The sequence below is a fragment of the Euleptes europaea genome, chromosome 9 (genome assembly GCF_029931775.1).
Source record: "Euleptes europaea isolate rEulEur1 chromosome 9, rEulEur1.hap1, whole genome shotgun sequence".
Classification (NCBI taxonomy): domain Eukaryota; kingdom Metazoa; phylum Chordata; class Lepidosauria; order Squamata; family Sphaerodactylidae; genus Euleptes; species Euleptes europaea.
Window position 1 is genome coordinate 73359353 of NC_079320.1, and position 12411 is coordinate 73371763.

Here is a 12411-nt window from a genome sequence, read left to right on the forward strand (position 1 = left end):
ATCAAGCCCGGTTCTCCAGATCAGAGTCCAACGCTTATGTGGAGGAGTGGAGAATTGAACCCGGTTCACCAGATTAGAGTCTGCCGCTCATGTGGAGGAGGTGAAATCGAATCCGGTTCTCCAGATTAGACTCCACCGCTCTTAACCACCATACCACGCTGGCTGCAGGCACAAACATGATGCTTTCTGGGCTCTTCTGAAACTTTCTGCTTTAGTGAGGTAGAGAAAGGTCAGGATTGACTCTTTGCTCTGTGGGGCAATCCTTGGGGAACAAGGAAACGGGCACCGTGTCACCCATGGGACCATGTTGGGGATCTCTGAGTTAGATGGATCAGTAGCCTGCTTATAGTAAAAGCCAGTTTGATATGGCCAACAAGGATTACAGATAGTTTTGTGGTTAGATAACTGACTTGAATGGATAGTTTCCCTCTTATTAAAGAATGAAACTAAATTTACTACAGCAATTTCATTGTGTGTTGTAGTTAAATGAAGATGCAATTTCTCTAGAATGTTGGTGGCTACTTCTATAACACCAGTAGTCTGAATTTAACTGTGTGTTTGGTCATTATGGATATTATTAGACATTAAGTTAAGGTGCCAATGTAATGTATTGTCATTCGGTATTAAGCAGTACTGTAGCTGGATTTTACATAGTTTGAATTTAGTAGTGAGAGCCAGCGTGGTGTAGTGGTTAAGAGCAGTGGACTCTAATCTGGAGAACTGGGTTTGATTCCCCACTCCTCCACATGAGCGGCAGACTCTGATCTGGTGAACAGAGTTGGTTTCCCCACTTTTACGCATGGATCAGTAGCCTGCTTATAGTAAAAGCCAGTTTGATATGGTCAAAGGAGGATTACGATTAGTTTCAGTACAACGTTTTTGCATTTGTATGACGTGTGTGGTGGGTACAACGGCCCAAGATGCACATCTTTAACAATTGAATGGTTGGGTGGAAAAGCAACAGCAAGGACCAGCCCTGAGGGCCAGCTGTGTGTTTTAAATTAGTATCTTCACATTGCAAAGATTAATTTTTTTTTGCTGTCTTCTTTCTGCTTCCTGTATAGCTGCAATCCTCCGGTGCATGCTTAGCAGCAAATAAAGAAACCTCGGGGAAAAGTAAAATGATCAAACATAGCTTACTCTGTTTGTTAAGATCAGACTGCAAGCATTCCAGAATGGTGCACTTAATAAGTAAATGAATAAATTAATACAGACATTCCTCTTTGTAAATAACAAATACCACTACAGTGGTTGCGTTCTATGTAGTAGCTAAAATCGAGAGCCCTAGTTCTGCGGCTTTTAATCTTTTTTAAAATAATAGTAAGCAGTATTAAACATTTTTATAGTGTATTTCACATATCAAAAGTGTTTTATACACATTTAATGCAACCCTAAGGACACTTTCCTGGGCGTAAGCCTCATTTAGTAGACTTGAGCAGGATTCTGAGTAGACCTGTTTAGGACTGGTCCGATAATCTCTGTTATTCTTACAGCAACCCCATGAGAGGTCAGAATTATTATCCCCATCTTAGAGATGACGCCACTGAGGTTGAGAGAAAGTAGCTCCCCAGAAGCCATCTAGTGAATTTATGGATAAATCAGTGTTTGAACTCGGGGCCTTCTTGGTTTATAGCCAAGTCTTTACAGCATGAGCTTGACACTACATTAGCTATGGAAAATAGTTTGTATTCTGTCACAGAAGCACGGTTTTCTTTCTCTCTGGTAACAAACAGAGGAGGGCAGTAGACACCTCCTTTAGATATGAGTACAGAAAACACTGCTGAGGAAAAGTTGAGTGTTGTTTTGTGGCTGGTTAACTGATTAGAATGGATAGTTTTCCTCTTAGTAAAGAACAAAACTAAACTTACTACAGCAATTCTAATGTGTGTAGTAGTTAAATTAAGGTGCAATTTCACATTGTAACATCTGAATTTAACTATGTGTTTGGTCATTATGGGTTTTTAATAGACATCAAGTTAAGGTGCCAATGTAATGTATTGTCATTCGGTATTATGCAGTACTGTAGCTAGATTTTGTATAATTTGAATTTAGTAGTGAGAGCCAGTGTGGTGTAGTCATTAAGAGCAGTGGACTCTAAACTGGAGAACCGGGTTTGATTCCCCACTCCTCCACATGAGCGGTAAACTCTAATTGGTGAATTGGATTTGGTTCTCCACTACTACACATGAAGCCTGCTGTGTGACCTTGGGCTAGTCACAGTTCTCTCAGAACTCTCTCAGCCCCACCTACCTTACAAGGTGTCTGTTGTGGGGAGGGGAAGGGAAGGAGGTTGTAAGCCGGTTCGAGACTCCTTAAGGTCGAGAAAACCGGAGTATAAAAACCAACTGTTCTTCTTCTTCTAGTATTTTGTGAACACTAAACAAATTCGTAAATGGTGAATCTCATTTGATTATACAGCCTTATCATAGTATGGAATAGGTGCAGGAATTTTGGCTAGATATGCATGAGATGCTTGCAGTTTAAGCTGTAATACCTGATAGCTAAACAGTGCAACTGATTGAAGAAATACCACCTTTTGTCTGCTTCCAGCATTCCTATTAATAATAATCAAGCGTGGAAAATCCATGAAGAGATAGTGGACAGCAGATTGGTACCTCTGGAGGATAAGTATGCGTTGCCGAACAAATTTGCCGGTGAACCAGAATATTCTGTGGTCAAAGAATGTCCTCGGTATGCAAGAAGGGGGAAATACAAACCATCCAAAAACAACAACAAAGAGTTAAAAACTGGGAATCTGGACTCCGCTGCAGCTCTGCACGTTTACTCTACCCAACATGGCGGTGTTATTAACGAGTTTAGTGATGATCCCGTGCCTAGCCCCAGAGACTCAATAATGCCCTATGCCTGTTTTTATGGATCATCAATGAAGAAGGTGAAAGAAGGATGGCTGGACAAACTGTCACCTCAGGGGTACGTTGTCATGAACTCTGACAAGTGTAAAGTTGCTTACTATAACTTGACAGGAATTGGCCTTGTCCTGCCAGACCTTTGGCTCATCCAGTTCATGAGAACATAAGAAAGGCCATGCTGGATCAGTCCAAGGTCCATCAAGTCCAGTAGTCTGTTCACAAAGTGGACAACCAGGTGCCTCTAGGAAGCCCCCAAAGAAGACGACTGCGGCAGCATTTTCCTGCCTGTGTTCCAAAGCACCTGATATAATAGGTGTGCTCCTCTGATCCTGGAGAGAATAGGTATGCGTCATGACTAGTACCCATTTTTACTAGTAGCCATGAATACCCCTCTCCTCCATGAACATGTCCACTCCTCTCTGAAAGCCTTCCAGTTTGGCAGCCATCACCACATCCTGGGGCAGGGAGTTCCACAATGTAACTATGAGTTGTGGGAAGAAATACTTTTATCTGTTTTGAATCTCTCACCCTCCAGCTTCAGCAGATGACCCCGTGTTGTAGTATTATGAGGGAGGGAGAAAAGCTTCAGTGCTGTCTGTTATTCCAACCAACAGCAGCTCTCCAGGGTCTCCAGAAGAAAACAGGGATGCACGTTCAGATACTGTTAACTAGTCCAAAAGTGAACTGAACTTGTTCTATTTGGTAATTTTCTAATTGATTTATACAAAAAAATCGAATCTGTTACAAGTATTTCAATCTGACCATTATTCTGGTACAGGTAGAGTATCCCTTCGAACCGGCATGCAGGCAGATCTATGCTGCCCGCTCTCTATGTTTCCTCTCATCTAAAAAAATAAATTACAGTGTACACTGCACCGTAGGTGGATACTGAAAGCCTGCCGTTGTTAAGTTTGTTAGTTGTTTGTTGCTCTTGTTTAACAGCTGGTACAGGTATTTTGGTGAGATAGTTACACCTTTGCTTTCGAATGGTTCAATGTACACAAAATTACTAAAAGTATTGTTTAAAATTATATTCAGGCTATGTGTATAATATGTATATAAAACATAAACGATTTTGGGTCCCATCCCCAAGATATCTCATTATGTACATGCGAAAATTCTGAAATATTCTAATATATGGAAAGATCTGAAATACGGACCACTTCTGGTACCCAAGCAGTCTGGATAAGGGATACTCAACCTCTACCTGGCTGTATGGCTTAGAGCTCAAGTAGTTCAGAGGGAGGGCACAGAATGACAAAAGAGTGACGTGGTAGATACGTAACAGACATGGGGGTTTAACGCATGGCCAATTTGTCTCACCTTTGTGCCTTAAAAGTAGCGAATTCCTGTGGTCTAAACGCATGACCATCCGAGGACAGCGCATCGGACCCACCTTAGGCGCGATTTAAGCAGAAAAAAACCGGGTTAAGCAATCCCTGGTTTTTAGCAATCTTTTCGGTGCTAAACCGCTATTTTTTTAAATTTCACTACATTACCGGCACGCCGGCGTGCGTGTAATCACACGACTAGCCCGCTACTAACCTCCTTTTGTTCAAGCTCCCAGCCCCGACAAACAGCTGAGCTGCAGGTGAGCAAGGGCGGGGCAGGTGCGAGCCGTGCTGCTGGCTAGGAAGGGAAGTGATGTGACGGGGGAGGAGAGCTCCTTTTATGGACTTCCGGGGGGAGGGCAGAGGGTGGAAGGGGCGGAGCTTCTCTGGCCTGAAGAGTAGCCAGGGAGGAAGCAGGCTGTGACCCAGGCTGGCTGAGCATAGAGTCACCCGGGTAGCCTCCGAGGGAGAGGAAAGCTCAGACTCTCCCTCGGACTGGTCTGAGGCTGAAGAGGTGCCTCAATCCCCGACCCTCTCCAGGCCAGACAGACGCCCCCCCGACCAGCCCTGTAGGGGGGGTGCTTCACACCGTCACGATGGTATACCCGAACGCTGGTGTCCCAAGAAAAAAAAGGGGGAGAATCGGCCTTTGATTGGATAACCTCTCAGCCAATCCTTGGGCAATGACACGACGGTCACTCCACTACTATCCCACATTATATGGGTGGCTCAAACGCATGGGGAGCCTCCAGCAGCTACTTGCTTCGGACTTATAGTGGGATGGACTAGCGTCATGCGTTTGCCTATCCTGTCTCGGAATAAAATATTGTGAGATAAGGGAGGAGCGAACCAAGAACATTCTGCCCATGCGTTAATCCCCACGGACAAAGCACACCTTGTCACAGGAGAACAGTCCGCTGATTGCGATTGGTGCGCTGGTTTGTGGAGACCTCCTGTTTTCTGGCTGCTCAGTTCTCTCTGGTTCTGTGCTGGCTTGGTGTAGGAGCACAAGTTTTGTTTGCATATGCTGGCAGCACTGTGAACTTAGATGGGTTAGAGGCGAAAGCTGTGCTTGCCCTCTTAGATATCGAAAATAGCTCCCCCTAATTTCGGTGAGCCCCAGCGGTGAAAAATAAGGCAATCTAATTAAGTAAAAACAAAGAGTTAAGGGATGTGATTGAGAGTAGGGGGAAATCCATGTACTTACACGAGCCTGCTCCTTTGTATGAAAAAAAAAAACAGGCAAGGAGTGGAACTACTTTGAAGCCAAACAAGCCTGTGGTGTGTGTGTGATGGAAGCAAAGTCCTGCTGTCTGCTACAGCTACAGTTTTTGAGTGCCTCTGCATTCATCATTAGGCTAGATGCTTCGTGCAAAGAAAAGGGGTATGAAGAGAGGGAAGGTGGCTTCAGAGTTTGGTAGAAATTCCCAAAGTTTGTATTTTCTCTCTCTCTTTTTTTAAATGCAAGATTAAACAGATGAGATAGCATGACGACTTAGTTATAATTGTTCAGCTGGGAGTTTGCTTCTCATTGCAAGCACCAACTGAATCGAGTCACTAGAATGGATGACGGTAACACATGAAGGCTTTCTAAAAAGGAAATGAATGGAAGGAAAACCAGCAAAGGGAGAAGGCAACCTTTCGGGACAAAGTGCCACCCCCCCAAAAAAAATGTCTACCTGTGAAGATGTTGAAAACTAAGGGGGGGGGGAGGAAGACGAGGGTCATATCTGGGTAGATGTACTAAGAGCAGGTGACCACAGCATTGCAGAGGCTTGCCTCTGACCTAGATGGTGGCAGTATGGGTCTGGTTGGCAGTAATGAGCGTGTAGTAGGCCATGCCCATTGCCTTCTTTCATGCTGTCAGTATTAGTCACACTGCTGGAACCTCAGGGACTTGCTTTGGAGGTGTGGGCAGCAAACCGGCCATGCAGGTTAGGTAAAACAATCTGATGTGTTCAGGGATTGTCTAGCCTTGGTCTGTCAGTATTTTGTTTAACCGGAGGTCCTTTTACTGGAGATGCTGAGGAGTAAACCTGGGACCTTCTGTGTACATGACACATACTCTACCACTGAACCACGGCCCCTCCCGCTGATGGAAACCCGCAAATGGCTGGTTTGATTATTTGTCTTATGGCGCACAAAAGGGAGCTCATGCAGGATAGGGGCTAGACTGTTTGACTGCGATCTGGGAGACCCAGGTTCAAATCCACACTCTTCCACAGATGTTTGCTGGATGAACTTGACCAGTCGCACTCTCTCAGGCTAAAATACCTCATGGGGTAGTTGCTGTGAGGGTAAAATAGGTGTGGGGAGAAAGATGTTGAAAGCAGCCCTGGGTCCCCCATGTGCAGAAAAATGGGGTCTAAAAGTCTAAATAACTAAAAAATAAACTGGAATCAGAAGTAAATATCACCTAAGGATTTCTTGTTGATTTTTAACCTTCCTTTTCTTTATTTGCATGCAGAAAGCACATGTTTCAGAAGCGATGGGTGAAGTTTGATGGTGACAACATTTCTTATTACAACAACGAGAAGGTAAGGGTTTTTGTTGTTGTTGTTAGCATCTGTTTAACAATAGCTGCACAACAGTGTCACCGGAGCCCGCTGGTTCTGCAGAAGCTTCCGCAAGCAATCACACACATTTCCACCTTATTTTCATTAAGCATCTAAGCGGTTCCTGTAACACACAGTAAAGCTCTAGCAGATGGCAGCCCCCTTATATGCAAAGTTTGTTCATTTATTTAAAATTTAAAATATTTATATCTTGGCTTGAGACAACGTGTGATGTCTTTTTCAGATTGCATCACTGAAAGCATATACTGTAATAAAAATACTACCCTGGTCGAAAATGTGTAGTGCCCTCCAGGGTTGGTCAACTGGGTTCTTTCTGGGTATGACTTACACCCTCTTCCTCTCTCCCAACACTAAACAATAACTGATTTCATTATAAGGTTGCCTGGCAACCAGTGGGAGGGTTGGTGGTGGGGATATGGTGGGGCGCAGCATCACCAATGTGATGTCACTTCCAGGTAAAACCCAGAAGTGATGGCTGATAGCTCTAGGACTCTCCTGAAGCTCTATGGTAAGTTTCCAGCGATGCCTAGAGCTTCCCACTGTCACTTCTGAGTTTTTTGTCCTCTTCCTTGTGAAGGCCTTCAGGTAGTTGAAGAGTAGTATCATGTCTTTTCCTAGTCTTCTCCAGCCTCAACATACCTGGTTCCTTCAGCCTTTCCTCATAGGGCTTGTTTCCCAGACTCCTCGCCGTCTTTGTGGCTAGTCTCCAAACTCATTCCAGTTTGTCTACGACTTGCTGAAACTGTGGCACCCAGAAGGCCCTGGTGTCCTGGGCAAAGACTCTTAAATAACTGGATTGAGAAAGAGTAGCCAAGTCTCTGGAGAACTGATTGCCATCAAAATCGACAGTACTGAGTTAGATGAAGCGATGACTGCGATGACTCCGTTTCATATGTCCCGGAGGTATGCAAGTCCCCTCCACACTTTGAACTGACCCTGTCAGTTAACTGGGTGGCAGCACGGTTGCCACAAGGTGGGCTGAAAGTCACTTTCGCCTACTTAGAGTTCATAACAGGTGAGCTGCTTTGTTCTGTGTCGGCTGTAGCTTCTGAGTCATCTTTCAGGGCTGTCTCATGTCGAGTGGACTTCAGTAATTGAGGTTACAAAGGCATGAAGGAGGATGGTGAGCTCTCTTTTCTCCAGGAAGTGACTCAGCCTCCCAATCTTCCTCCACACTTTCAAAACCCGCCTTTGCAGTGATAAGGACTGCTGGAAACTTGCTGTTTTCTAACAAAAGGATTCTGAGGAAGTTCATTTTTGCACCCACTCCTGATTCTTCATGAGCATGGGATTATAACCAAGCATTTCTTCAGAATTTTCTCTGAAGAAAATCCCGACTGAAATTTCTTCTTCTTGGCATTTGTGAATAGAACCCACCTCACATCAAAATATTTTTTTGATAATGGGCCAGAGATTCATGAACTGCAAGCAAAACTGGCCCAATAAGAATCATGAGATGAATGCTCTATATAATATCTTCTCTAAGACCCACCTAAGGTTGCCAACCTCCAGGTGGTGGTTGGAGATCTCCCGCTATTACAACTGGTCTCCAGCCGATAGAGATCAGTTCCCCTGGATAAAATGGCCGGTTTGGCAATTGGACTCTATGACATTGAAGTCCCTCCCCTCTCCAAACCCCACCCTCCTCAGGCTCCCTCTCCAAAATCTCCAGGTATTTCCCAACTCAGAGCTGGCATCCCTAAGCCCACCAGGAGTAAAATGGGGGTATAAGTACAATGTTGTAGCTGTATGGTTGAATAATGATAATGCTTTCAAATAGTGCCTTTTGACTGCTAAAGGCACTTCTCCGATGTTGTCTTGGTAATCCTCACAGCAGCCTTTTAAGATAGGCCATCATTCTCCTTGTAGCAAAAATGGAGAGCTGAATACATAAAGGCTTGCTTAAAGCCAACTCATAAATTGATGGCTGAAATGAGACTTGAACCAGGGATGTCCTAGTCTTAGGCAATACTGCTTTACAACAACCAGTTTTATAACAATACTGTTTTACAGCCAGCCAGTGTGGTTTAGTGGGAGCCAGTGTGGTTTAGTGGTTAAGAGCGGTGGGGAGCCAGCTTGGTGTAGTGGTTAAGAGCAGTGGACTCTAATCTGGAGAACAGGGATGGATTCCCCACTCCTCCACATGAGTGGTGGACACTAATCTGATGAACTGGATTTGTTTCCCCACATGAAGCCTGCTGGATGACCTTGGGCTAGTCACAGTTCTCTCAGAACTCTCTCATCCCCTGCCTACCTCACAGGGTGTCTGTTGTGGGGAGGGGAAGGAGATTGTAAGCTGGTTTGATTCTGCCTTAAGTGGTAGAAAAAGTTGGCATATAAAAACCAACTCTTCTTCTTCATCATCATCATCTTCATCATCATCATCATCATATAAAAAGGATTTTTTTTAAAAAATGCAATTCATTTGATCTTGGGTTGCAGATTTTGGGTTGATCTTGGGGCTCTGGCAATTGGGAAGATGGAGGGGCATGCATGCTCCCAAATAAGAGAATAAAACGAAACACATGCTAGATTTCCTGTGATGGCAATGCTTCTACAATACCAAATCTGGCCAGTAGATGCCTGTAGACACCAGGACATAATTTTTGGAATGAAAGCTGCCGAGGACTTTTCAAATCTAGTTTGTTCAGTGCGGTGGAATCTACAGGAATGCTGATTCATATAACAGCCACTTTCCCAGGGAAGGGTATTAAGAGCATGTTTATGCATATGTACGTCTGTGCAGCCCTGCTTTTATTTCTTTTTTTAATGGTATGGAATGGTGTTTATTTATTTATTTAGATTATTTACAGTCTGCCTTTCTCACTGGGACTGAAGGCAGATAATGCGGAGTGAGTCAGTACAATAAGGCTGCTAAAGGTGCAACTCTGAAAAGAATTCATACGAAGGAAACATAATAAAATAAAATTTATTACACTGCAATTTATTGCAATTCTGCCAGCAGTTCCCCCCCCCTCATAGTGTCTTCTGTTGTATTTTGCAGTAGAATAGGGAGGGGCAAGCTTATTTACTGATTGATTTTACTTCATTTATATCCTGCCTTTGCTCCCGAAACAGCTTACATTATTCTCTTCTTCTCTTTTTTATCCTTACAAAACAACCCTGTGAGGTAGCTTAGGCTAAGAGTGTGTGACCGGGCCAAGGTCACCCATAGGGTTGCCAGGTCCCTCTTTGCCACTGGCGGGAGGTTTTTGGGGTGGAGCCTGAGGAGGGTGGGGTTTGGGGAGGGGAGGAACTTCAATGACATACAGTCCTATTGCCAAAGTGGCCATTTTCTCCAGGTGAACTGATCTCTTAACAGCTGGAGATCAGTTGTAATAGCAGGAGGTCTCCAGCTAGTACCTGGAGGTTAGTAAAAAAAATCACAGGCGCTATGGCCAAAGCTATTATATACATAATCAATTAATTAATAAATTAGTCTAAACACTGCAGCATATGTGTATGTATCTCCATAGTAACAATTACATAAAGTGTAACAATCACATATAAGTACAAAAAGGAACCTATCTACTAAGTGCACCTAACTATAATAAAGGCAAACATGAATACAAAACACATCATACATGGAACCATACAGTGTCCGTATGGATGACCTTGGGCTAGTCACAGTTCTCTCTGAACTCTCTCAGTCCCACCTGCCTCACAGGGTGTCTGTTGTGGGGAGGGGAAGGGAAGTTGATTGTAAGCCGGTTTGATTCTTCCTTAAGCAGTAGAGAAAGTTGGCATATAAAAACCAACTCCTCTCCTTCTCTGCCGTCAAGTCTCAGCCAACTTATAGCGACCCTTGGTGGGGTTTTCAAGGCAAGTGATTAAGCAAAGGTGGTTTGCTATTGCTTCCTCTTCAGAGTCTTCCCTGGAGGTCTTCCTTCCAAGTGCTGACTCAGCTTCCGAGATCTGATGAGATCGGGCTCTATTATACCATTTCCACTTTGGGAGGATTGATAACCTGCATTGAGCTTTTTGGACATGCAGAATGAGTGGAAAGGGGCATGGGGGCCACCCGCAGTTCCTGCTACAGAATCTGAAGCAGAACATCTACATGCCCTAAAGCAGAACGCTTAAGTGGTTGTCAGGAATGTAAACTTGCATCTTCAGTTAGCTGAAGGAAGAGGCAGGTTGATGAGGTATTCAGAGATAAGCCTGCTTACCTGTTTCCCCCGGGCCCTAGTTTTGTGTGGACTCGTAGCTCTCCTGGATGCTATACATGCAGTGGTGTTGCATCATACCCTGTTGTGGTGGGAGCATGTGGTTCTGCTTTTTATTGAAGATTGCAGCATCCAGTCCCAGTTCCCTGGCTTGTGGCCATAGTTTAAAGGGAAATTGTTTTTTGTGGTTGTATTTGGTCTGGGGGTTGCACCAGTGATACCTGTGGCTGCGTCTCTCTAGGCCTTTACTATTCCAGCGGGTGGGCGTTGAACATTCCCAACTCATCTCCCCCTTCTTCGCTTAGGTCAGTGATCCTGAGTATGGTGCCCAACAGTGTGTTTCCTGGCACCTTCTTGCTTTTTTCTCATAGCATCTTATCATTATCCCCCTTTCCCCGTCCCATGCTGAGAGAGAGAAAAAGAGAGACTTTGCTTGTTTGCCGGAATGTTTATTTGGAGTTTTAGTTTTTCTCCTTCTTAGTCCCTTTTACTTATTTTACCTCAGACGAAATGAGACACCAGAGGCCTTTTCAAGTTAACACACAAATAACAGAGATTTATTAAACACTGTACAAGGGATAGATTTGGAGGGGAAACAGTGGTTAGGAGAAGCATAGAACCAGAGCTATTTCATAAGTTTCACTTCAGAGAAGGCATAGATGAACATATGAACACATGAAGCTGCCTTCTACTGAATCAGACCATTGGTCCATCAAGGTCAGTATTGTCTACTCAGACCACCAGCGGCTCTCCAGGGTCTCAGGTAGAGGTCTTTCACATCACCTACTTGCCTAGTCCCTTTAACTGGAGATGCCGGGGATCGAATCAAGGACCTTCTCCGTGCCAAGCCAAGCAGATGCTCTGCCACTGAGCCACGGCCCCTGGCTTAGCTGGTACAGTATTAAAGTTCTTAGATTCAGTTCACAAATTCAGTTCAGTTCCCAGAACGTCTTAAAGATGTTCTGTTCTGCTGCCTAGCTATTAGGGAAGTTGGAGATTATACAATCTCTCTTCCCCAGAGAAACACAGAAGTATGGAGATTTATCCTCAAATCTCTCTTCTAGTTCTCAGTCTAGATATGCCCCACTTTTGTGGCAGCAATCCCTAAACAACACCCTGTATTTGGAATATCTCCTTCCCAGAGCCTACTCCCTTCCAGTGATCTGAGAAAAGGTCCCTTTCCTCCCAATCTCTGCCTGTCACTCCACAGGATTTGTTTTACACCAGCTTAGGCAAACCTGAACCCTCAGGTTCCCAGAGTCAAACACAGCTACTGTATGGGCAGGTTATCAAAATCAGAATACAATTCCTTTCTTCTGAACAGAGAGAGTGAGTTCCTTAGCTCCGCCCACTCTTTTTCTCTGAGCTTCTCTCAAAGATCAAGTCTTTGTTCATCACACATCTCTTTCTCAAAGCAAAAACCCAGTCCTCAATTGAGTACGAGGTACATCAGAAGAGCCCCAGAGGT

The 12411-nt window shown here is 44.3% G+C and overlaps 1 protein-coding gene across 1 annotated transcript in view; it reads left to right on the forward strand.

The window, feature by feature from the left end:
• ARAP2 (ArfGAP with RhoGAP domain, ankyrin repeat and PH domain 2) overlaps nucleotides 1-12411 on the forward strand; it is a 128839-nt gene that overhangs the window by 19177 nt on the left and 97251 nt on the right. The window contains 2 exon segments of the mRNA XM_056855272.1: nucleotides 2551-2931; nucleotides 6669-6738. Of these exon segments, the coding sequence (XP_056711250.1) occupies nucleotides 2551-2931; nucleotides 6669-6738 (451 nt within the window).